The 24393-nt window shown below is 41.5% G+C and overlaps 3 protein-coding genes across 4 annotated transcripts in view; 1 reads left to right on the plus strand and 2 right to left on the minus strand.

The window, feature by feature from the left end:
- DNAJC21 (DnaJ heat shock protein family (Hsp40) member C21) overlaps positions 1–8778 on the minus strand; it is a 14831-nt gene extending 6053 nt beyond the window's left edge. The window contains exons 1-5 of one of the 2 annotated variants that reach the window (XM_083818560.1): positions 7817–8778; positions 7352–7445; positions 4532–4655; positions 3533–3655; positions 329–633 (exon numbers count right to left, since the gene is read on the minus strand). In XM_083818560.1, the coding sequence (XP_083674686.1) occupies positions 329–633; positions 3533–3655; positions 4532–4655; positions 7352–7445; positions 7817–8498 (1328 nt within the window). In that variant the 5' untranslated portion in view covers positions 8499–8778. The remainder of the gene's footprint in view (positions 1–328; positions 634–3532; positions 3656–4531; positions 4656–7351; positions 7446–7816) is intronic. The other variant, XM_083818559.1, reaches the window with a different exon arrangement.
- Positions 8779–9950: 1172 nt separating this feature from the next.
- BRIX1 (biogenesis of ribosomes BRX1) lies at positions 9951–14798 on the minus strand (the record flags this gene model as incomplete). The annotated part of the gene is made up of 10 exons (XM_083818562.1): positions 9951–10576; positions 10882–11010; positions 11530–11631; positions 11874–11924; positions 12017–12090; positions 12186–12235; positions 12615–12685; positions 13321–13364; positions 13748–13859; positions 14565–14798. 10 exons carry the CDS (start codon positions 14796–14798, stop codon positions 10313–10315), a joined length of 1131 nt encoding a protein of 376 aa, XP_083674688.1. The 3' UTR covers positions 9951–10312.
- A 56-nt stretch (positions 14799–14854) lies between these two features.
- On the plus strand, positions 14855–19736 carry RAD1 (RAD1 checkpoint DNA exonuclease; the record flags this gene model as incomplete). The annotated part of the gene is made up of 5 exons (XM_083818565.1): positions 14855–15049; positions 16511–16619; positions 17657–17915; positions 18277–18375; positions 18694–19736. 5 exons carry the CDS (start codon positions 14855–14857, stop codon positions 18875–18877), a joined length of 846 nt encoding a protein of 281 aa, XP_083674691.1. The 3' UTR covers positions 18878–19736.
- Between the last annotated feature and the right edge of the window lie 4657 nt (positions 19737–24393).

The following is a 24393-nucleotide window of genomic DNA, read 5'->3' on the forward strand; positions in this document are numbered from 1 at the left end:
CATGGTAAATATCAAGCTCACAGCGGGAAGAGCCTGCTCGATCCTAAAAGGAAGTACAGCTGCTTTTACCTGCTACACGATCCCATGAACACTATAGCAATGCAAAACCCACTAGCACATTGCTACTTGACTCTGTGCTACAGAATTGTGCTTGGTACACTACGATACAATTTTTAAAAGGTTACACTTGAGACCAAGACTAATATAAAGAATTTTCAAGGATTTTTGAAAGAACAAGTGCAGCTATCATTAGAATCTAACTCTACATGGCATCCACATGGATAGTTGTCCAAGTTTGAAATAAACAATTTGTTCCACATTTACATACTTGGCTTGTTTGAGTTTCTGCTGCCTCCGAAATTCCTCTGCTTTCCTAAGTTTTTCTGCATTCTGTTCTTCTACAAGTTTTCTATGAGCCTGTACTCTTTTATCCCTTTTACGAATAAAGGCTACCAGCTGACGGACCAGTTCATTCCTCTCTTTTCTTGCTTTATCTCTAGTTTTCTTGTTCTCTTTTTCCATAGCTCGTTTCTCCCAGCGGTTTGATGCTTGTCGTGTGTCATATTCTTCTTTCCACGCAAAGTTTTTATGAGTACAGAAACTCTGCCAATATGCATAGAAAGGGTGGACTACCTGTTAAAATCAAAAAAAGAACAAACCACTTTATTAGGGAGGGGGCTAAGAACTCACCAAATAAATTAGCTTTTTTGTAGCAGTTTTGCATACAGATTTCTATACAGGCCACTGTTTTTTCCCCAGAGTATAATATAAATAAATCACACGAAGGTTTAGAGAAATCTGTAGTATCATATTTAAAATTTCACAACACAGCAAGCCAACAACCTATCTGTTAAACTATTCCAGACTCCAACTTCTAGAATTATCTGCTTTTAGGAATGGACCATGCTAACACTAGTGCCCAGTTACTTTATCTTTGCTGTACTTTTCCTTTCAAATGGGAAAGCAAAACCAGAATCAGATATTCTGTACATAAACAGACAGACGCATGTATTGTGTAACAGCCACCGTGTGAAGACACACTTACTCCTGTTTTGTTCTGTTATATAACTGCTGGTTAAAATGATGCCCTCCAGCTCTCTTGTTAGAAGAAACGGTAAGTCGTCTTTCCTTATTCTCCTTTCGTTTACTACTCACAAGTAAAGACCGAATTAGTAAGGTTGCATAATGATTTTTTGTTTTATTCTCTATATTCCTCTCCAAATAATTACTAACCTTCTGCATTTTACACATTTGGGAAACAAAATATGTCTAAATTTTTAAAAAATTTACTTGTACCGTTAAACTGACTTTTTACTACTTAGCCGTGCTCACTACTGTTCTGTATATCGGAGCACCTCACAGCATAAGTCCTGTTCTTTAATGTAACAGCTTCACATCTCTTCTGCCAGTATTTCTTCATCTCCTTATGTCACTGGTATTCATTGGGCTACAGCTATTATCTCCTCAACACTAATTTCTAACAGCTTATCTACATGTGAAGGTTCATGGCTGTGGCCTCTGGCAGATAAGTAGCTATGAAGTTTTTCTCTGCTACCACTAAAATCCAGCTATACATATATATGTTGGACATACATATATATAGGACATACATACATATTGGACATTTTGTCCAATAATCTAAGTGATGATAGACTATTAGCTCAAATTTGTGCTCCAGAAGTAGGAATCTTCTGTGCAGAAGGATGCATGGCCATCAGCTGATGACAGGGACCACCTGTCCCTTCACCAGCTGTATGAGCTATGAGATTTTTCTCCTCCTCTGTGGCTACCTGAAATAGAAGTCCACCTCAGTACTCACTCCAGAAGACTACAAACCAGCTCATGCTGAACTCCCAGGTGGATTTTGCGTTGCTTACTACATATAATTGGAGCTGATTGCTTTTGTTTCTGCATCTAACTGACCTACAATTATTCTCTTCTCATGAAGTCTTGTTAAGTCATCACAGACTTAAGAATATCTTCCCTGGCTGCCTCGTGTTTTTTGAGTCACTTCTCAAACTTTCTGGGAGTTAACTCAGTAGGCTGAATCAGAGAACATTCACACCACAGATTTTAAAGCCTCTGTACAATTTTTGTAGCTCCCTTCTAAATCTCTTTTCCCACCATACTCCCACCGAGCAGAAACTCGGCCACTGCAATGCTGGAATCTTCTGACTGTCTCTTTGAATATAAGCAAAGAAGGATTAATGACTTTCCCATCTAAATGAGTTTACCTTCAATTAAATACTTCCAAAAATCACTAGATCCCATTCAAAAAAAAAAGCGAGCATTCACCTTCCAGAACAGAGTGAACAAGGCACATGTATAATGATGCTGCTTCTATAACTACAGCCATTTTGGCAGTTACTAGTCGATAGCATTGAAAACAATTTTTGGTCTATAATCATATTTATTCTATGGTTTCAATACAAGGAGCTCCCAAAAGATGTTTCAAGCTTTTTCTAGCAACAGATGGATTTTAACAATTTCATAGACACTAAATATACTCTCCCAAGGAAATATTTCAATTTTTAAGCCATCCTGTAATGTTACCTCAAATTCAAACACCCATTCTGGCACCTTTTAGTCTAATTTGTAACAGTGTTTCTAACTCCAGCCTAGTTTTGTAATGTCAGTTTCTCTTTTTTAAGGTATGTATCATTTTATGTTTCATAAATAATTAAGCACACAGTACAATGCTACTAAAAGTGACAGGGAGAAGTAGCAAATTAGGAGGAATATTTGTGAGTACCGGTACTATGCAGTTATTCACTGGAAAAACAAATATTACTTTACTATTTCAACACAGAAGAACTAGCAACCATTAAAAAATAGAAGTCTGATAGAACGCAAAAAATGCTTGGTAAACCAGATGGGAATAATTCAAGTGTCCTCTACGTATTATCTTCTCCAGATAAGGCAGGCATGCAATATTCTGCAAGTTGAATCTTACTACAGAATAATTGTAGATGAGAGGAATATCATAGCTGGAGCTTGCACGGCAGGTCAACCAAATATCTCATTTCCTACAGGCTATGTTATGCAGTGAATGAGTCTTAGTTTTCCTAAATGAGGCACAATACTATATGTTATTAAAAAGTAATATCTTTCTCTATCTCTTGCTATAATGTGTATTTATTTGTACATTGCATTAGAATACTGGTGAACTACTCTCATGAAGATGTAAAGAGAAAATCCCTTTTTTTTTTTTTTAGGCCTTGGTTCAAGCTTAACATTGCACTTAATTTTCATTGGCATAATTGATGGTTAGCCCTGTGAAATATTTGTTTGCCAACTTACCACTAAAAGCCTGACTACTAATATAGTCCAACAGGAAATGACACTTTTGATTCATCTAAGTATTATGAATCATATTACAAGCACTTCCTTTATAGTAATGGTCTAAGAGACAGTAGATACTTGTTTTTTGTATTCACCTCAGAGATCAGCAGGAGCCTTTTCTTTGATTTCAGTGTGGGACAAAGTAATTACAACTGTGTTACTTTTAGTTTAGTTTTACACTTGTTCTTACCGTATCATAGTCACTTTGGGAATATCCAAATGTAGGGAATTCTTCAATATCTTCCTGGGTCATATACTCCATCTCTTCTTTTGCAATCTGTTCAAAAACGTGTCGATAGACTGTAAAGAATCCCTAAAATTAAAAAAAAAAAGTCTATGAACATCAGTGCAATTATTATTGAGCAATATAGAATGAATCAGTTACAGTAAGTAGCATATTTCAAAAAAATTACAATTCAGAGAAAATTACAGTTTGCAAGAGCAACTTGCAATCAAGTAAAGGCCTTGTAGGCATCTGCTCAGCAAGACCCTTCTGTTTAACAAAGTTCCCATCCTCTCATTCCTCAACGTCTGTCTCAAAACACCTGTATTCAACTTTAAACAAAAACAAAAAAAATGCTACAGCATGCAGATGTTGATAAGTTTCTAGTTACACAGGACCAAGTTTTGATGAAGTTCCAAATACAAAATTTGCTAAGAATGTATCCCAATTGTATCTTTATTTTTTTAAATTAAGATGTTGCTAACTCACTCCTACTGTAGTAATGCAAAGACATAAGGATTTTCTCTGAGAGGAATTATTCTAATCACCTAGAGCTTTTTAAATTATGATTATCTTAAAATCCAACAGGGAATTCAATTATTGGAAGAACACTTCACGTAAGCACTGTTATCATATTGTCTTTCCTTAGCTCGAAGCATTCTAGCTTGTTAAAGACATTACTGAACAAACTGATGTTATTGCAAAGCAATGGAATGCCTCACTATATAGCGTATGGAAATAACATACACAAACCCTGTAATTGTACAGTACACTCAGGAATCCTGACTAAGTAATTTTTAACAAGCAGGAATCAAAGCTTGCCTAGATAACCAGTGTGGATTTATACAAACACTTCTTATACCACCTGTGCTCAATAACTCCATGCACAGCTTTTCAACTCTAAGCAAATGCTGACATTTTTCTTGAAAATTAAATTGATTCATTAAAGATGAACTAATTCATTACCTTTTCATCATCTCCGTATCCAGAGTAACAGCTGACAGTGAAGTAGCGCAGCAGATCCAAACTATCATCTTGATAGTCTCCATCAACTCCTCCTTTCAGTAGGGCCTCCCTGTGATTATCATACCTAGCAAAAGTTCATAGCATCAAAACGTAAGGAAACAGATCCCAGTAAAAGACAGGTAACATCAAAATCTCTCGATAGTAGATAGTAACCCTCATCTTTATGGGAAACTTAAACTTCCCTGGTACACACTGGGAATATCATACTGACAGGACAAGCAAGCCTGGGAAATTCCTACAGCATGCTGAAGATAACTTTCTGTCACATGCACCAAGTGAGCCCACCAGGAAGGGTGCTCTCCTGGATCTGTTGTTTGAGAGTAGGGAAGGCCTTGAGGGAGAGGTGATGGCAGGTGGCTGTCTTGGCCACAGTGGCCATAATGAAATAGCAGAGTTCAACATTTTTGGTGTAGGGAGCAAAAAGGTCAGTGGAGTTGCCCAACCTGGACCTGAGAGAGCAAACTTTAAACTTCTCAGGCAGCTAGCTAGCAACATCTCTTGGGAATCAACTCTAGAGGGTTTAGGGTCCATGAGAACTGGTCACTTTTCAAGAACCACCTTTTAAAAGTCCATCAGCAGGAAGTCCCACTGTGCCACAAGTCAAGCAGGTGGGGAAGAAGCCTGGACTGGCTGAACAGGGGAACTCCCCCTGGAACTAGGGCAGAAGAAGAAAATTTATGACCTCTGGAAGCCAGGTCAGGCTTCACAGTGAGATGACAGAGCTCCAGTTCGCAAGTGTGGGGAGAAAACAAGAACAGCCAAAGCCCAACTTGAGTTGACACCGGTCACTGTGGTGTCAGACAACAAAAAGGCTTTTTCAAGTATGTCAACAGCAAGAGGAGGCCTAAGGAAAACATTGATACTTGGCAAAGATGGTGACCTGAGGAGAAAAAGGCAGAAGCCTTTAATGCCTTTTTTTGCCTCACTTTTTAACAGTAATTACAAATCTCAGGCTGCCTGGTCCTCTGAGTTAGAGGACCATGACTGTGGGAACAGTCGCTCTCCATATGAGGTCACCAAAATTGGAACAGCTCTATCAGAAAAACATTCATAAGTCCATTGGGCCTGACAGGATTCACCCAGAGTGCTGAAAGAGTTAGGGATGTTACAGCTGGACAACAATTTACCAAAGGCTGTGGGAGTCTGGGAAGATCCCTGCTGGCTGGAAGCTAGCCAATACTATACCTTTCTACAAAAAGAGCTTGAGAGATAACCCAGAAAAGTGCTGACCTGAGATTAACCTCAAACCCTTGAAGAGTTATGGAAAAGGTTGTCCTGGATGCTACTGAAAGTCAGTTAAAGTACAAAGAAATTATCAGGCATAGTCAAACATGGGTTCAAGAAGGTGAAGTCCGGCCTTAGTAAGTCAATCTCCTTCTATGATAAGGTCACCCACTTGGTGGACGAAGAATGTAATTATGAAGACGTAATCTTTTGGGATTTTAGGAGGCATTTGATAGTGTCCCTCACAGCATCGTTCTAGACAAGTTGTCCAACTGTGAGATGAACAGGCTCACACTATGCTGGGTGCTCAGTGGCAGAGCTCAGAGGGTTGTGTAGTGCGTGGGGCTGCATCTGGCTGGTGGCTGATCACTAGCAGTGCTCTCCAGGGCTAAATTCTAGGGCCAGTCCTGTTCCACATATTTATCAATGATCTGGATGCATGAGTGAAATGCATCCAGCAGGTTTGCCAGTGAAAGTAAACTGGGAGCTGCTGCTGACAGCCTGGAAGAATGAGAGGCCTTGCAGAGGGGTCTAGATACCTTAAAATACTGGATGATCACCAAAGACATGAAGTTCAACAAAGGAAAATGCTGAGTGCTGCACCTGGGACAGAGCAATGTGACACAGGTACAGCCTGGGAGACGAGTGGCTGGGGACCAGCTCAGCAGGATGTGACCTGGGGGTGCTGGTCCACAGCAGGCTCAACGTGAGCCAGCAGCATGCCCTGGCAGCCAAGAGGGCACTTTTTTCTCTCTTCTCAGAGAGAAAAAAGCCAGGGTCAGTAAACTTCTCTTGACCTTTAGTTTACCTGCTACGACTTTGCCTGCAATAACTATAGTAACAATTTCCCAACAGAAACCTAGCACTAGCATTAGAGCAAGCTGTTTCAGTGAGCTTTCAGAAACGAGGAGGACAAATCTAAACCACCCAAAAATTACACACACACACACAAAAAACACCATAAATTAGCACATTTAAAGTGAAAAACAGCACTTTAAAGAAGGACAAACTTAGCACATGTTCTTGACTGCATAAGCTTGTATATGCTTCAGCCCGTTTGAAAAACGTTACGCAGAGCATTTAAATTAGCAGCCTCTTAAAAGAGATGTGCATATCTCAAATTAGGACTGTTACAGAAACATAGGTAGGAAAGACTGGGGTGATACCATGTGAGCAGGATACCTATGTTAACATGCAAACTGCTTCCCACCCTAGGAGGAAGAAACTGATGCCAGCACCAACATGTCCCCAGGGAACCTCCTCAGTGCCCAGTCCTACACTGCCTTGGAAAATACAGCAAGAAAGGTGTCGGTCTGTAGCTACACCTCCTGAGGAAGCTTCAGGCCTCTCAACTATTTATTTGCTGGAGCAAAGCACCATGAAGGCTGACGCCAGCTGTTACACAGGCCCCACTCTCACCACCAGCAAAGCCAGATGAGCGGTGAATTCAAAGCACAGGCCAAGAGAGAGAAAAGGAAGGGGAAAAAACGCACGCAGAAGTATCTTGAAGTCTGCTACCAGATAAATATTACTTACCAGGCTCTCTCCTGCGGGTCACTGAGAACATCATACGCTGCCTGGATTAACTTGAACTGTTCTGCCGCTTCCTCGGCGTTCTCTAGGTTTTTATCTGTGAAGTAATTTATTAAATTTTAATCAACTCAAAGCGTAACAGCAGCAACCCGTCACAAACGCTGAAGAAACCCGGGCCGAGAGCACGGAGCCACAGGTGCTACCGGCGGTGTTGCCACCCTCCCCACGCCAACCCATGCGGCCCCATGCGCCGTGCCAGAGACACGGCGGCACCAGCACGGCGCTCGCACCACCACCCGGGTCCGGAGGCACCTCGGAGGCTTTCCCAGGGCCTCCCCTCCTCTCCCAAGGCACCTTCTCGCCCCACCGCACACCCCACGACCGCCCACCGGCCGGGGAGGCCGAGGCCGGGCCGCCTGGCTGGGGCCTACGGCCGGGCCGGGCCCGAGGCCGGCGTCCGTACCGTACCCGGGTGCCACCGCAGCGCCAGCCGCCGGTACGCCCGCTTCAGCTCCTCCTCGGCGGCGTCGCGCCGGACGCCCAGCACCTCGTAGTGGCACCGCATGGCGGAGGGGACGCGGGGCGGAAAGGGGACGGCTGCGGGGAGCGCCGGCCGGCCGGCAGCGCGGGCGGAGCGGCGGCAGGAGGAGGTGGAGGAGGAGGAGGAGGCGGAGCCGGCGGCGCAGCCAGAAGGAGCACGAGCCCCAGCCCGAGCCGGGAGGAGGAGGAGCCCCGCAGCCCGGCCCCCGAGGGCAGCACGCCGTGCAGGGCGAGATGGGCGTGGAAGTGCTGGGGTGCCCACAGGAGGGCTGCAGGGGTGGGGAAGGGTCCGCAGGGCAAAGTGCGTGAGCGTCTGAGGTCCCTGGGTTTGTTCAGCCCCGAGCAGAGCAGGCTGAGGGGAGGCCTCATGGCGGCCTGCAGCTCCCTCACGAGGGGAGCGGAGGGGCAGGCGCTGAGCTCTGCTCTCTGGGGACAGCGACAGGACCCGAGGGAACGGCATGGAGCTGGGACAGGGGAGGGTCAGGCTGGGGGTTAGGGAAAGGTTCTGCACCCAGAGGGTGCTCGGGCACTGGGACAGGCTCCCCAGGGCAGTGGTCACAGCCCCGAGCCCAACGGAGCCTTTGGACAACGATCTCAGACAGACACACATGGTCTGATTTTTGGGGGGTGCTTCATAGAACCAGGAGCTGGACTTGATGATCCTTATGGGTCCCTTCCAACTTGGGATATTCAGTTATTCTGTGCACACAGCATTATATGTCCCAACCACACATGGCCTCCAAAGCAGCAAACCGGCTCCTGCAGTGATCTGCTCCTTCCGAGTTACTTCCACTACTTTCTTCCAGCCAACACCACTCCTGTCAGGTTATCAGTGTTAACTTTTGCTTTGGACATCTGCGCTCTTCAAAGACCTCAGTTTGACCCAAGTCTCTTTTTCTTTGGATTAGATGCCCTATTTCAGAAACTGACTAGATGCCTGTATTCACCACTCTTTCTTTCGAAGATGGAGAGGTAACACAGAGTTGCCCCTGCCCTGTTATCCAAGGCTGCAACAGAGGAACTGACTAGATGGCATAAGCAAAACCTTGAAATATGCAGAAGCTGGGGAAATGGGGAAAAGTGGGAGACAGGGAAGAATTAGTAAACATAACCAGAAGGCAGATAAAAGGACAAAATAACCTCAAAGAGGTCTGTGACTATTTGCTTAAGTCAGTCAAGGCAAAAATCCTTTGCAAAGTCAGACCTTTGCAAAAGCACTACAGAGAAAATCTCATGCCCTTACAGTGAGAATTCATGTGGTTGTTTGGACATTATACTTTCTGCGAGAGACAACCTAGTTCTATGCTCTTCCCCCACCTATTAACTTATGAACACAACAATTCATTTAACTAGATCTGGCAAAAAGGCAGGCTCACTGACAGTTCCCCTAAAGCTTTAGGGAAGTACAACCCCAAATCAAGAGGTGCTTCAAAGCTGCAGTGTGAGGTTAACAACTTTTAAGCACTATTGGAAATATATTTAAAGCTTTTATATGGAAAAATCTCTATGACTAACTCTTTGAGAAACAAAACCTAAATAGTATATACAACTGAACCAAGAGAACAGCAATTTTTGTACAAAAAAATTGTACAAAAAAATTGTCTCTATAATTGTGTAACAGAATTGTGCATTCTTATGCATAATCTGTGCTTTAAAGCACTGTTCCTGTAATATAAGAATCACAGGTAGTTATATTTCGGGCTAATGTAGGCACACAGTTTTGGTACTCAATCAGAGGTAGCTTTTACCTCTTACCTTTATGCCAAATTCATTGCAAATTCCCTAAAAGACTAGAATCTTATGTTAGCCTGTTTCTCCCCAGCAGGTATATTTCAGGTCATAAGAATGTTATACAAGAGTTACCATAGGCAAAAGAAGCAAGGAAGCGTTTTTGTTTGTTTTGTTGGTTTTGTTTGTTTTCTTTTTTTAGTTGTTTGGTTTTTTTTTTTTTCATTCCCCAGTGAGACAATTCCTGTAAAATTAAAACTTTACAAAGGATTATCTGCTGCTGTAAAGGACTAGCAAAGCTATCTTTCAAATTCGCATTAATGATAACCACCAGTGACAACCTGGTTACTTTTATTCCTTGTATGTGTTACAAGTTGTTTCCCAGAGGTATTTGAATGTAAGACTAATTTCCAAAAGCAGAAATATTTGGAGATCCTTATTTCCCCTTCCACATTGCCATGTTTTTCAAAATCCAGAATCAGCTCACAGAAAAGACAAAAAAAAGTGAAAATCGAACCCCAATAAAGAAACTGGTATTTCGTTTAATTAAAACTGAAGCCCGGTTAGCTTTACTTGTAAAAAAAACAAGTATTTACAATATTATGTCTATATAGCTAAGAAATATACATAATATAGCCACACCAGACTAAAAGATGACTTGAGTCTGCTTAGTTTCTTCACTTGTAACTTTTAAGCTTATGCTTCAGTTCTGAAAAGCTTTTTTTGCCTCTTCCTCTCAATTTTGCGTGGCTTCCTCTTATCTTTTACAATTCCCTTTGACTCTGGTTTCACAAGCTGTATTTCCACTGGCTTTTCTTCAGCTGGAATTTCAAAGACCACTTCAGTGGGATCTTCTTCAATAAGCATCTTACTCTCCTTTTTCTTAAGCTTTTGTACTTCCTTCACTTGATGTTTTTCTCTAAATTTAGCAGCCATTGACAACCTTATCAACCTTCGATGCTATTGAAAATAAGAATTTAAATTAAAACAGGTGTCAAACAAGCAAGATGGAAGAAATCATCAGGTATTATAATAACAGGTGCAGATTTCTCTGCTTATTTGCCAAAATCCACAATGTAATGTCATCTTTCCACTGACAGGAATTGTGCATTCTTTCAATATTTGCACAATTACTCTGTTCTCAAACTGTGATTAGTTAGGGCACTCTTTCCTACAAAGAGGTCCAGGACATATACGGCTTGAGATAGAGAGATTGCAATCTTCAAATGAACTACTAAAGAGAAAACAAAGACAAGGCTGCTTACCATATTTGGGGACTGATAATAGGGATTTTCATATAAAGTTGGTCCTCCAAAGCTACCCTGGAAGATTTTTATGAGGTTCAGGACAAAACGAGGCCCAATTTCTACTAGAGATGCATCTTCTTCTATTATCTGCAGTAAAAGAATACCCTCTTTATTTCTCATAGATTAAGTCAATGTATACAAACTCATAGGCACTTCACACATGGTGATATGTAAAAACTTATATCCAAGATATGATGCCACTGAATTTGATAAGCTAGACTTCTACAAGCAAAGTTCTGTATACAAAGAAGTTCTTACACGTTCAAGCAAGCACTTAAAAGAGTACTACGCATTTATGAATTCTTCCTTTAGAAAGTAAGTGCCAGCATACTTTCAGCTGAAGTGTGAAGTAAAGTTAAAAGACAAGTGAAGCCATGGCTTTGGCTACCTACTACTACTTCTTACCAAAACACCCATCAAAGAACTGCAACTAAGAGAACATAAGCTTAACTGGACAAAACTGAAATTATCTCCAGAGATACAGAAGGTTTGAAGTTACTTTGTACAAGCAATGAGCATTGGCATATTTTGATTATAATTATTGTAATTGATATGAAGTTATTACTCCACTAAACACCAGTGAAAGAGCTAAAAGAGACCACTAACCTGATAATTCCGAAACCAGATCCTATTGTCTGTAATGGTGAATGTGAAAACATGATCCACAAAAGGCTGGCTTTTCGGGTGATACTGTGGCGTACTGAATATCTGTAACAAAAGACAGTACTTCTAAATAATGGTAAGAGGCCAAACATAAATAGCTTATCTTTATTTTATTTTAAGTTTTTAAATTCTGATCCCAGGTTACATAAAAGAAACTTAAGAGTCCCAATGACTAAGCATGACTCTAATCCTTTGAGGATTTTCTGCAAATTCAGAACTGTAAAGTTAACATAGAAAAAAACATTTTAAATAAGCTGCCAAAGAAAATTTCTAAACTAAAGACTGACCTGAATAAATAACTCTTTTAGCAGGGCATAGTGTGGCTCCTTGTCAAATGTCTAAAAAGGAAAAGAGTAATGTTATATACATAATTAAATACAATAGCCATGTAAAGAAAATGAACACAATCAAATATAAAACTTGTACTTACTGGATCAAAAGACAAAAGGGGCCGTGAGCCTCTCAAGCAGTTTCCTGTCATCTTCAATTCAGCCAGTGTGTGAACTACAGTGATTTTTTAAAAGATCGTTTTAGTACTTAAAGAAAGCTGTGCAGGCAAGAAAGTAAAAGTCTAAGAACAATAACATCAACCAACTTACTGTTCTGCACTAAGAATTTAGCTGATGGTCCCTGTGGTGTATTTGAAAGCCTGCACAAGAAAGGCAGCGGGAAAAGAGAAAAGCAAAATGTTAGTAGGAGACAAAAAGATACAGTGGATTTCTACAGAACACTCCAACAAGTTATTTCTGCATTGAAGTAATTTCGATCACTTTTATAGCAGTATCAAGTTCCTTCAAGATATTTGTGCATACTTGCTTTCTGAACAGTTTTGTAAAAACGTTTCCACAAGTAGTATGAAAACCAGCCATGTGTTTTAAACTTGCACTACCTACAACAGAAGCGCAGGATTATTTCACATTTAACTAAGCAACACTATTTCATGTATCCACGCTATTACAGTAACAAACCACAGACAGAAGCATCACCAGTTATATACAGAAACATGAGAAAAACATAGAATTACTTACCACACATAGAGATCTTGTTTCTTTTTGGCTTCAAAGAAGATGCACTTATTGCAGTTTTTCATTTCACACACCTAGACAAGATATATCAAATCAGCTATTTACAATGCGGTGAAGACATTTTCAAAAACTTTCTATGTTTCCATATCCATTTCCAACATCTTTCCTCCTCACAAAAGTTCAAAAGCAACAGTCTCATTTTAACAAATTACACTTACTGACTCCCATACAAAGTTTCAAGCACTTGTTTTGTTAAAAAAAATATCAAATCCTTATTACCACAAGTAATAACTTTACTACAGCTACAAGCAACCTGATATGCTCTCCAGAATATGAACATTAGAGCAGGAATTGCAACATTAGGTTCTGATTTCAGCACTACCAGTATCTTACTAAGCCATTTGGCCTGGTCGGATATTTGTTCTTTAATTTCTTAAAATATAAATTGTAATACATCCATCACTTATATAGAAAGGCATATTCTGTTTTATATCTCCATGGAAAAAAGCCTGCGTTTAAAGGTTTTATTAATCAAAAGTCAACTTCCCGTTTTATCATTAGCACCTTTTCAGTATCAAAAATTTTCACTTTTGCAGTTACACAACTCCCTTAACTAGTAAAAAAAACTTTGAGCTTGGCTGCCTTTTTCTCTTGCATGTTAAATTTCTACAGAAAATTAAAAGGAAACACTATTTAAATACTGAATTACCTCATTAATTACAAACAACTTGTCTTTGCGATCCATTTTAGTATCTGGAAGACAAAAACAACACTGAGAAAGCTTGTACACTGATTTAACACGAGTAATTTTTTATCAGTCTGCATAATTTTTTACTAGCTGTACATGAAAGATGCATAACTATCAAGTTTTTTCAGCCATGTTCTACAATAAATCGGTAAAGCAAAAAAAGTATTCTTACAACACAGAAACTATAGGTGTTGTTTTCCAGAGAGTATTATGATACAACAACATTTGCTGTATTTGTTTGCTCAAAAAGGGTTTGTTGTTTTTTTAGAATAAGAGGCCACAGTTTCATCAGAACAGTTACATACAACATTTTAAAAAGAACAAGATATTGGAAGTGCTTAGTTTAAAACTACTCTGAAAATGCACTAGGAATGATGCCTAGCCCTACCTGCTTTAGAGTGAGGCATCAGCGTTCTTAAGTCTTGCATTAGGTGCCTTGTTCTGAAATTAATTCCACGAGAGGAGAAAATAAGCACCCGTTCCTTGTTCTTCCATTTGCCCTAGGAAAAAAAAAATATTAAGCACAAAAAGTGAGCTTCTTAAAGCTACTACCACACAGCAAATGTTTCAACTGTAGTAACAGAAAAATAGAGTAAGAGTATATGTTACTATCTTGACTCATGCATAAAACCTCTCTGCAAGAGTGCTGAAACATGTTTTGACATGAACAACTGCTATCTGTAATGCTTCACAAAGTCCCTACGTTAAGATCTTTTACTACAAAGCATGTTAAGTATTAACAAAGCCATATGCAATACTTAGTCTGAAAGCATTAATCTGAAGCACCTCCTCCTCTAGGAAATGTGCTGCGCTACAGCCTGGGCACAGGAAAACTCAACCACGAGGTCTCAGGCTTCCGCGTGCTTCTTGGCTTTCTTTTAAGCTAACTACAAGGCTGTTTTCGAAGCCTTCTCAGGATGATCCCGACATGATACACGCATAATATCCATCAGGCCCTCCGCATATAACAGAATTACAGAAGTTATATGCTATACATATATTACATAACTATTGAAAACTCTTGCTTTTGTTTGTGCAAGGATTAATAAGTTAGGAATGTGCCCCTTCTCCCTCGCACATCAGCCGGGTCCCCGTCTCCCCAAACCCCCGACCCCTAACACCACACCACTCGGTCGCCGGCACCACGTTGCTCCGGCGAGCGTGGAGCCGCCTCCTCCCAGCCGTGTGCCCCGCCGTGCGGCTACCTGAGACACCGGGGCCGGGATGCTGTACTCCTGCGGGCCCGGCTTGGCGTCGGCAGCCGCCTCAGGCTCGCCCGGGCTCCCCTTGGCTCGCTTCTTGGGCCGGGCGGCCGCCGCCGCGCCACCCTTCCTCTTGGCCGCCGCCATCTTAGGAGGTGCCGCGCCGCTGCCCGCCCTTCCGCCGGCCCCGGAACCGCTCCCGCTGCCGCTGCCTGCGGTCGCCACGCCCCAGTACATCGCGATAGATCGCGACAGAGCCCGATAGATCCCGGTGGGCCCTGCCAGGCCTCGGCATGCCGCTCTCCACGCAGCCGCTCGGCAGCGGCGAGCCGTACGTGCTGACGGCCAGCTTGGACAATGCCCGCCACCTGTCCAGCCTCCTGAGGGCCGTGCAGTTCCAGGACCACGCCACCTGCTTCGCCACGGCCAACGGGCTGCGAGTGACGGTGGAGGATGCCAAATGCATCCAGGCCAACGCCTTCATCCAGGTAGGGGGCAAGGCCGAGCTGCTGACGGTGGGACCGCCGTTAAAGGGTGAGAAACGGGCTGGTAGTGGTGTTAGAGACCTTAGGAAAGCCCAGACTGCGTAATGGAGGTGTACAGGATTTTACCAGTGGAGAAGGGGAATCTTTGGCAAAACTATGAAATAGTTGCAGAAGCTGATGTGAGGGAGGTACGCTGAATAGGCTGTCTATAAGATAGACCACATATGTATAGATATATCTATTTTATAGGTAACAGAATCGTTTAGATTGGAAAAGACCTTGAAAGTCATCAAGTCCAACCATCAAACAGACCTGCTGTGTCCCATCCCTAAACCTGAATCCCATCCCTAAACCATGCCTCTTAGTGCCACAACCACACGTCTTTTAAATACCTCCAGGGATGGGAATTCCACTAGTTCCCTGGGCAGCCCGTTCCAATGCTTGACCATCCTCTCCATGAAGAAATTCTTCCTCATATACAGTCTGAATTTCCTTTGGTGCAATTTGAGGCTGTTTTCTCATGTCCAATCACTTGTTAATTTGAGAAGAGAGACCGACAACCCTCCTTGCTGCAGCCTCCTTTCAGGAAGTTGTAGAGAGCAACAAGGTCTCCCCTCAGCCTCCTCCAGACTAAACAGCCCCAGTTCCCTCAGGTGATCCTCATACATCTTGTTTTCTAGACCTTTCACCAACTTTGTTGGTCTTCTCTGCAGAGTCTTGAGATGACACAGTACTGATAGGCTGAACTCAGCACCTAGTTCATTCATACCTGCCTGCTTGTATCCTTTAATGGGCCGGCACCTGCTAAGCCCATGGCTCTTTCTGACATTGCCATGCCTAGATTTGTGAGTAGGTTCCTGTGAGAGTGTTGAGCTATTAGGTTAGGTGAGTTCACCACGTGTGCTGAAACATGCCCGTGACTAGTCTTGGTACTGGGTAAACTCCATACTACCTCTTGTTAGTCATTGGGCATCAGCTGCTTTGTGGTGGCCACCAGAACAGAATATCTAAGAAAAAAAAGCAGGGTAATTTGGGCTGCTTGTGAAGAAGCACTTACACATGCTTATTATTTGAAATAGTTATTCATACTCCTAAAAAGCAAGTCTCGTTTCTGGAGAAGTGGGGTGTTTACATTGCATAGTTTCCTGAATGTTTCCGTCTCGAGAAATAGACAACTATAGGCTTTAATATTTGTAGCTTGTATTAAGCTATAAAAGACAAGTGTTCAGGTTTCCGTGCATATGCTGTACTGTTTTGTTTAAACTGTGACCTGATTTATTTATTACTAGTTTTTGAGGATGAAGACCTATTTTTCTTCACTGGATATTGTGTTACATTTAGCAATTGTTTTGTATTGCACTGGTCTCTGGAAGCAAAAGCATTCAATTTAAGAAGATAAAGAGTAAAATGTAAAATAATTACAAAAGCTTCCCTCTTTTCATCTCTCTACTTTTTCTCTCATAGGCAGAAATTTTTCAGGAATTTTCTGTTCAGGAGGAATCAGTGACATTCCGGATTAATTTGGCTGTTCTTCTGGACTGCTTGACTATTTTTGGTGCCAGTTCTACTCCAGGTATGGTGCATATTTACCTTGACCTTTATGTGTATCACATGTAATTACATAGTGAAATCTGTGCACAGCCATAGGGAGCTTTTCAGTCTTTGCAAAACTTCTCACTTCTTCACCTGAAGTCCGTCTGAGAATGGCAGCTCTCACTGCTAAGCAGAGTCCATCCCGTTTGCCTAACCTATTGCAAGTGTATGCAGTGACAGCAGTCAATGTGGAGATGAAAAGGGGATGATGGGTGTGTGTCAGGGTCTGCTGCAGAATGATATCGTAAAGGAGGCTGACTCAGCTTGGAAGATGGAATTAAAAATACATGTGTGTGTGACACGCTTGGGGTAACTGAGAAACAGAAGGGTCTTGTGAAGATGTTTCTTGCATCTATGTAAGACAAAACAGCCACTTGTTTTGGGAGAAAACCTTTTTGTGGCACGAGGTGCAGTGAACAACCCCAGTTCACATGCTTGCTGTGGTTTGGGGCTGAAGATCTCAAATGGTTTTGTAATCTCGATCAGAAGACATGTCAAGTAATTTGTTTGGACAAGAAAGTCATATGATGACTTGCTTGATCAGAACTCTGACTGGAGTTCTAATGCTTAAGCCAATACTGTCCCCCAGGACTGATAAACACCACGAGCACCTTTTTTATTTTCAGTCCAGAGCCCAGATCACCAACATCATACAAATGCTAACTTCACTTAAGGGTGAAAAACTTAGGCACAGCTGGCAGAGCTTTTAACGCTGAACTATTTATAGCATATCCAGCTTTATTATCACAGCTAGTGTTACCCATTTGGTACATGACAAAAGTTGCATGTGAACTGCTTTACGTGTACACATCATTTCATTTTACTGCATAAGATAACACTTGAAAGGGTGTATAGGAGGCTACACTAAACATGCAATGTTAGCATATGGAGGATGGACTAAACATGCTAAATTAAAATGATCTGTGCCCCATTGGACAGTAAAATCTGAATTTCCTGAAGTTATCAAATACACTAATTGTTTTTTTTGAAGAATGTGTATTTCTTTCTCTTTTTCAGGAACACCAACAGCTCTCAAGATGTGTTATCGTGGCTATGGCTATCCCTTGATGCTGTTCTTAGAAGAAGGAGGAGTAGTGACAGTGTGCAGAATTAACACTCAAGAACCTGAGGACTTGTTAGACTTTGATTTCTGCAGTACCAATGTTGTCAATAAAATTATCCTGCAGTCAGAGGGACTACGAGAAGCATTTGCTGAACTAGATATGACAAGTGAAGTTCTGCAGATCACCATGTCTCCAGATAAACCATATTTCAGGTACTGGAAATGAGACTTTCAACTCAAATGTTCATGCTTCGCCTTTTTGCTTTTCAGTGGGTAAAGGCGCGAATTTTCCAGGGTGAAGAGGGGGAACTGTTTTGGAATATTGTTTTATTTCAAGGAGAATTGTAATGAATATAGCAAATCACAGTATGTAATTTCATTAACATAGAAATGAATATATGGACTACCTGATAAATGTGACTGTAGTGCACACAGTTTAGCATTTATAGATAAGTAAAGCAGAACAAACAATAGTGTTTTGTGAGATAGCCATAGAGATGTACAGGCCGACTGCTGACAAATTTTCTGTAGAGCTTCTGTCAGGTGTTTTGAGATAGTGCCTTTTGTCTTCCAGGTTATCCACTTTTGGAAATGCAGGAAGCGCACATCTGGACTATCCCAAGGACTCCGATTTGGTGGAAGCATTCCACTGCAACCAAACCCAGACAAACAGGTGAGTAAATCTGTAACCAGTGCACTCTGTGGCAGGCCATTCATTCTTGATGGAAAGTATAAGCAACTGTTTTTGTGCTACCATGACATTTATTTCATTAGTACAGGTGAAAAAAAAATACTTGCCGTCAGATAAAAGTCAGAGTCTAATCAAAAGCTAAGCAATAACAATGTCTGTCTGATGATGTTACCAGGAAAAGATCAAATTAATATGTTGCTAATTGTTTTTTAGTCATTCTAGTGGCTTTAACTGGGAGTAGTGTTCTAGCTAAACTCCGCATAACATATTTTTTTCAAATGGTGTTTTTCTCCGCTACAGGTACAAGATTTCTTTGATTAAACCATCTACAAAGGCACTGGCTTTATCTTGTAAAGTCTCCATTCGAACAGATAATCGAGGATTTCTTTCACTGCAGTATATGATTAGGAATGAAGATGGACAGATCTGTTTTGTGGAATACTACTGTTGCCCTGATGAAGATATTGCTGAAGCAGAGCCGTAGGTGTATGTTCTGGTATCTGTATTATATTTATGAATATATAAAGTGCTATATTTTTTTTAATAAAAATGAACGAAAGCTGTAAAGATTGATAGTCTTTATAGTTGTCTTTTATTTTTTAAACTGTGGAACAATAAATACAAAGACTTCTTTCATATTGCCCTGCCAACATTTCTTAGCCTTGACCCAAAAAGCTTCAGCTCAAAGAACAGAAAGGGGAATTAGTCTCCAGTAGTTATTGGTGTTAAAAGTGGTGTTCTTGTAAAACACCGCTTCACTTTTGGTGCTCTCCAAGCATTTTTGTTTGTTTTGTTTTTTGTCTTTTGTCTTGTTCCAACAACTAGACTAGGGAAAATCTGAGTACTAGCTGTATGTTAGACAGTCAGTTAACTTCCAATGACTTAAAAGTAAACCCAAATTTGTCTGGAAAGAGAATGGCATTTTCAGTCTGTTTTCTTAACAGCAGCAAGTGGTTTCTTTTTGGCAAATGCTGGCTTTTTTTTTTTTTTGGTGAAACCACTGGGTTTTTCATCAACATGATTAATTCCTAGTCTAACTCAATTTCTTAGAATTTTGCCTGAGATCAGTTTACCCCTTTGTCTGCAGTACTGATAAATTGAATTGTTAAATTAAGGTAGAGTCCAGGGTGTACTTATTTATTACTCATAAATGTTCTAGCAATGTTACTAGTTTGTGCTTAAGTAATTTATTACACATCCTCAAGAACACTGCTGCTGAAATGTTTCCTTACGTACATGTTCCCATTCCTACACTGCTATGCTGCAACCCAAAAGCTTGTAAAGTCCTGTAAATTTGTTTATATAATTTTGTAAAAGACTTCATTAAAGGTTCTTTGCCTTCTAGTCATGACTAACTGGAATTAAATTACTTGTACGCTCTCTTTCAGTGTTTAGGTCAGTCAGTTGCACAGAATTTGACAGCTTTCTTTATTCTAAAGTTCTATTATATGGGGCCTGTATTGGGTCACAAAGAGTGCTAGACTAATCCAATATAAATCTGTTAAGAATCGCAAGACAGAAAGTTTTTGTATTTGAAATTACCTCTGAAATGAATTTCCCTTCTTAGTAGCCTTTGTCAGCAACAGGATGGACTCCTGAACCACGCTAAAGGAATGTCTGTGAGATGAACTCATACGACTGCTAAAAATGAGCCTAATCGCTTGGTTGCCAAAAAGAGAGTGCAGTTTCTGGAGAGTTTTCTGCAGTGCCAAGCTCTGCAAAGCAATGAGATGGGCTGTACTTTGATCAAAAGTTGCACTACTTCTTTCACATTTCTCCTTTGCAAAGTCTCCTCCAAACGTGGTCCACTGAACCAGCTGGGTCTCGAACCAGATGCAGACACTGCAAATCATGCTGCAAGAGCCTGAAGTCTTGCTGCTGCAGCATGGGATCCAGAGAGTCTGATCAGTGGATGGTTTCTGTGGCTTCGGTCAAGTTTTGGTGTTTGTCAGAAGATGAGGTCCTTCCTTGCACACTTGGAAATCAATATATTCTTACGTCACCAAGTAGGTTACTCCACAACTCAACAGAATCCAAATCCTTTGGGTTTATTTCATGTTGTTGATAATAATGTTTTTGTAGACCATTCTTGATGGGTGAGCAATTGGCTGACGGGCAGGGCTCAAAGGGTTGTGGTAAATGGGGCCACATCTGACTGGCGGATGGTCACTAGTGGGGTCCCTCAAGGCTCCATTTTAGGGCCAGTCCTCTTCAATGTTTTTATAAATGATTTGGATGTAGGACTAGAAGGTGTTCTGAGCAAATTTGCCGACAACACTAAACTTGGAGGAGTTGTGGACTCAGATGAGGGTGGAAAGGCCTTGCAGAGAGATCTGGACAGATTGGAGAGCTGGGCGATCACCAACCACATGAAGTTTAACAAAAGCAAGTGCCGGGTCCTGCACCTGGGACGGGGCAACCCTGGCTATACGTACAGAGTGGGCGACGAGACGCTGGAGAGCAGCCCCGCAGAGAGGGATCTGGGGGTTGTGGTTGACAGCAAGTTGAATATGAGCCAGCAGTGTGCCCTGGCAGCCAGGAGGGCCAACCGTATCGTGGGGTGCGTCAAGCACGGCATCACTAGTCGGTCGAGGGAAGAGGTTGTCCCGCTCTACTCTGCACTGGTGCGGCCCAACCTCGAGTACTGTGTGCAGTTCTGGGCACCACAGTACAAAAAGGACGTTAAACTGTTGGAGAGTGTCCAGAGGAGGGCGACGAAGATGGTGAAGGGCCTAGAGGGGAAGACATATGAGGGGCGGCTGAGGTCACTGGGCCTGTTCAGCCTGGAGAAGAGGAGGCTGAGGGGAGACCTCATCGCAGTCTACAACTTCCTTGTGAGAGGGAGTGGAGAGGCAGGTGACCTATTCTCTGTTATCACCAGTGACAGGACCCACGGGAACGGTGTTAAGCTGAGGCAGGGGAAGTTTAGGCTGGACATCAGGAAGAGGTTCTTCACCGAGAGGGTGGTCGCACACTGGAACAGGCTCCCCAGGGAAGTAGTCACTGCACCAAGCCTGTCTGAATTTAAGAAGAGATTGGGCTGTGCACTTAGTCACATGGTCTAAACTTTTGGGTAGACCTGTGTGGTGCCAGGAGTTGGACTTGATGATCCTTATGGGTCCCTTCCAACTCGGGATATTCTATGATTCTGTGATTCTTCACCTCTTACTTATGTCAGCAATCCATTTAGCTGTACACTTTCATGGTCTTCTGTGCAGATCATCCATTTAGTGAAATACATTTATATTTTAAAAATAATTACAAATCTTTAAACTAGAAGACTGATAAAGATAACTAAAAATGTTCTAAATTCCTTTTATTTACTGTTTGTTTGTTTTTCAAACTGAAGTATTCAGTATAGGTAAACTTCATTCTGACCTAGCATCTCAATTTCTTCAATGAAAAGAATTAGTATTATGGCCTCATTGGGAATTATTAATATGATGCCTGACTACTGACTGTTAAGGATGATCTCTATAATCTATGGATGTCAGGATAAAAATGAAACTGAACATATGATTTTTCTCAATGTGATTTATTTTAGAGTATTGAAGTTCCTTGTATTGTGTTCAAGGACATTGCTGTGGCTTAACATCTGTACTTTTACATAATTGACTACAGATGTACTGTATTACTTCTTAAAATAGTACTTTTAAGAATTTCTTCTGTAATTACCAACAGTGATCATGGAAATAATATCTTGAGAAGTTAAAACACATCAAAATACCAAAAGCTAGCTGTTCCATTTCATAAATAACTGCTATTACAGACATGCAAAATCTTTGCAAAACTTTGGTTTGTAGCCCTCAGGACCAACTCAGGCCCTAGATTCACAGAGGTGGGGAGATGCTTGTACACAAATGCTTTTATGGATATACTTCTAGGTAGGGAAAAACAAGAAGTCTGGGTAACGAGAAGAAATTGCTGTGCAAGCAAGGCAAGGAAGGGTTTTAAGAAGCACCTGTGATGGCATCTATTACATCTCTGACTTCAACTACAGTAAAATAAAAAGGTTGGTGCCCATCCACCACCATTTGGTTCTGTAAGGACTGTTGAACACAAAATCACCAGAAAGGAATTGAGTTCTATACCTCTGTTAGTCGTGGGAAATAATCCATTATTTAGTTATGTATGGATTTATCAGGAAATTATATTATTGTATTATTGACTAGAAAGGTCATTGATGATGTTAGTGGAGTAGCTGGAAAAGTTGATATGAGGCACGAGCTAATTTCTGTAGGTGGCTATTTTGAGCATCTTGTAGCAGCTTGTAAAGCCCTAGGAATCCAGCAGGTGGGCATTACTGACAGAAATATGTAGAGTGTGCATAAAGAATAATAGCACTGAGCTGTACTTTTGCTGATGGACCGCTAACATTAAACTGAATAAATATGGAATTATTAAAAATAAATAAAAAAAGTCATTACAAAATAGAAACTTGATATCATCTTCTGGAGACAGAAACCCATTTTTATATGAATTAATCTTTGAGGGAGAACAGGGCTGCTTAGGTAGAAATGGAAGCAAGGTTCCATTGCAGACTGCTGCAGCATCTTTCTGCTCTACTTCTCACTCTTGTCAGGCTCTAACAACTAATGTGGCAGTGTATTAGCACAGCTAGATCAAATTGTAAGGGCTCTGCAAAGGAGTGAGCATTGTAGGGAAATGTAATCAAGTGCCACAAAGCTCTGATCTGCGGAGTTAATACACCGTGAGAAGGATGCATGAATATCCAAGAGAGGTGAATGTCATTCTGTTCAAGCCTCCAAGGAGAAATACACCTGACAGTAGCATAGAAAGAGCTGAACTACCTTTAACACAGCCAGTTTTGATGCAACAGCCCAGAGCACTGTGTGTATTCCTTTAAACTTCAGAGAGGTAATTAACACAAAACAAAACAAAAACCAGAAAAGGTGAAGTGCAGTATTACAGCTACCCTACTGAATAGGTTATAAATTTATCCCGTTTTTCTATCTGCTAGACAGATACTGCCCATTGTATGGTCACATTGAACCACTTGCTCACTGATGTCCTCATGACAGCTGCTTTACCTTTCAGGAAGTCTTTCAGCAGAGTGCAGGCCTGCTAGACAGAGAAAGCTGCAACTCAGGTTATCTGCAAATATGCTAAATTTATAAAAACATATCATTTTTTAGAATGATTTTTCAGAGGCTTGCCTGGTGCGTGCCTAATGCACTTCAGTACTCATCGTCATTCCCAGGCATGAGGAACTTTTGTCACAACAAACAATTCATACAACAAACAATTCCAGGAAAAGTTCCCCTTTTCCTACACCGTCAGAAACCGGAACCTCTGTGAGGCAGGTCACCTCTTAGGAAATGCCTTGCTTGACATCAGACATACAAATGCCAAGTCATCTGTGTACAGGACATGTCTGGTACTTGGACAAGCACGTCAAGGATTTTGAAGCACAAATGTAAAGATACTAAAAAGAAGCAACATATGCATATAAATATATATATTTACATATGTTTTTATATTGTAATTGCTGTTTGGAATATAAATTCATTCTACCAAAACCCCATGGGGATGTTGCCCTTTCCTAAAAATATATCTGGCATCAGTTCAGCACCATTAATCGGGACAACCAAAAATGTTACCATTGCGTTGCGTGTCTCTCTCTCATCCCTTACTGGGCTGGAGTCACTTGCAGCCAGTGAGCAGCTCGTGCCAGCATTCAGATTTGCAGAAAAAACTCTAAGCAAATATCTGTCCTTACCTGATTTTTCCCCAGCCAGACTGGCCCTTTGCTGAATCCCTCAGAAGTGCCAAGAGCCTGTGAATTATCTGCACCCAGTGTCACTTGAAAGGCACCGAGGCTCTCTGTAAAGCACGTTCAGCAACCTCCAGGAGAAGTGCGCAGTGATGACTTCCATCCAACCCCATTTCTCCCAGAACAAGCCTTCTCCTCACCAGTGCTGACCTCAGGAATCAGGAGCAGCCATGCGAGAACAAAAGGATGCCACAATGAACCTTTGT

Source organism: Anser anser (assembly GCF_964211835.1).
Source record: "Anser anser genome assembly, chromosome: Z".
NCBI classification, from domain to species: domain Eukaryota; kingdom Metazoa; phylum Chordata; class Aves; order Anseriformes; family Anatidae; genus Anser; species Anser anser.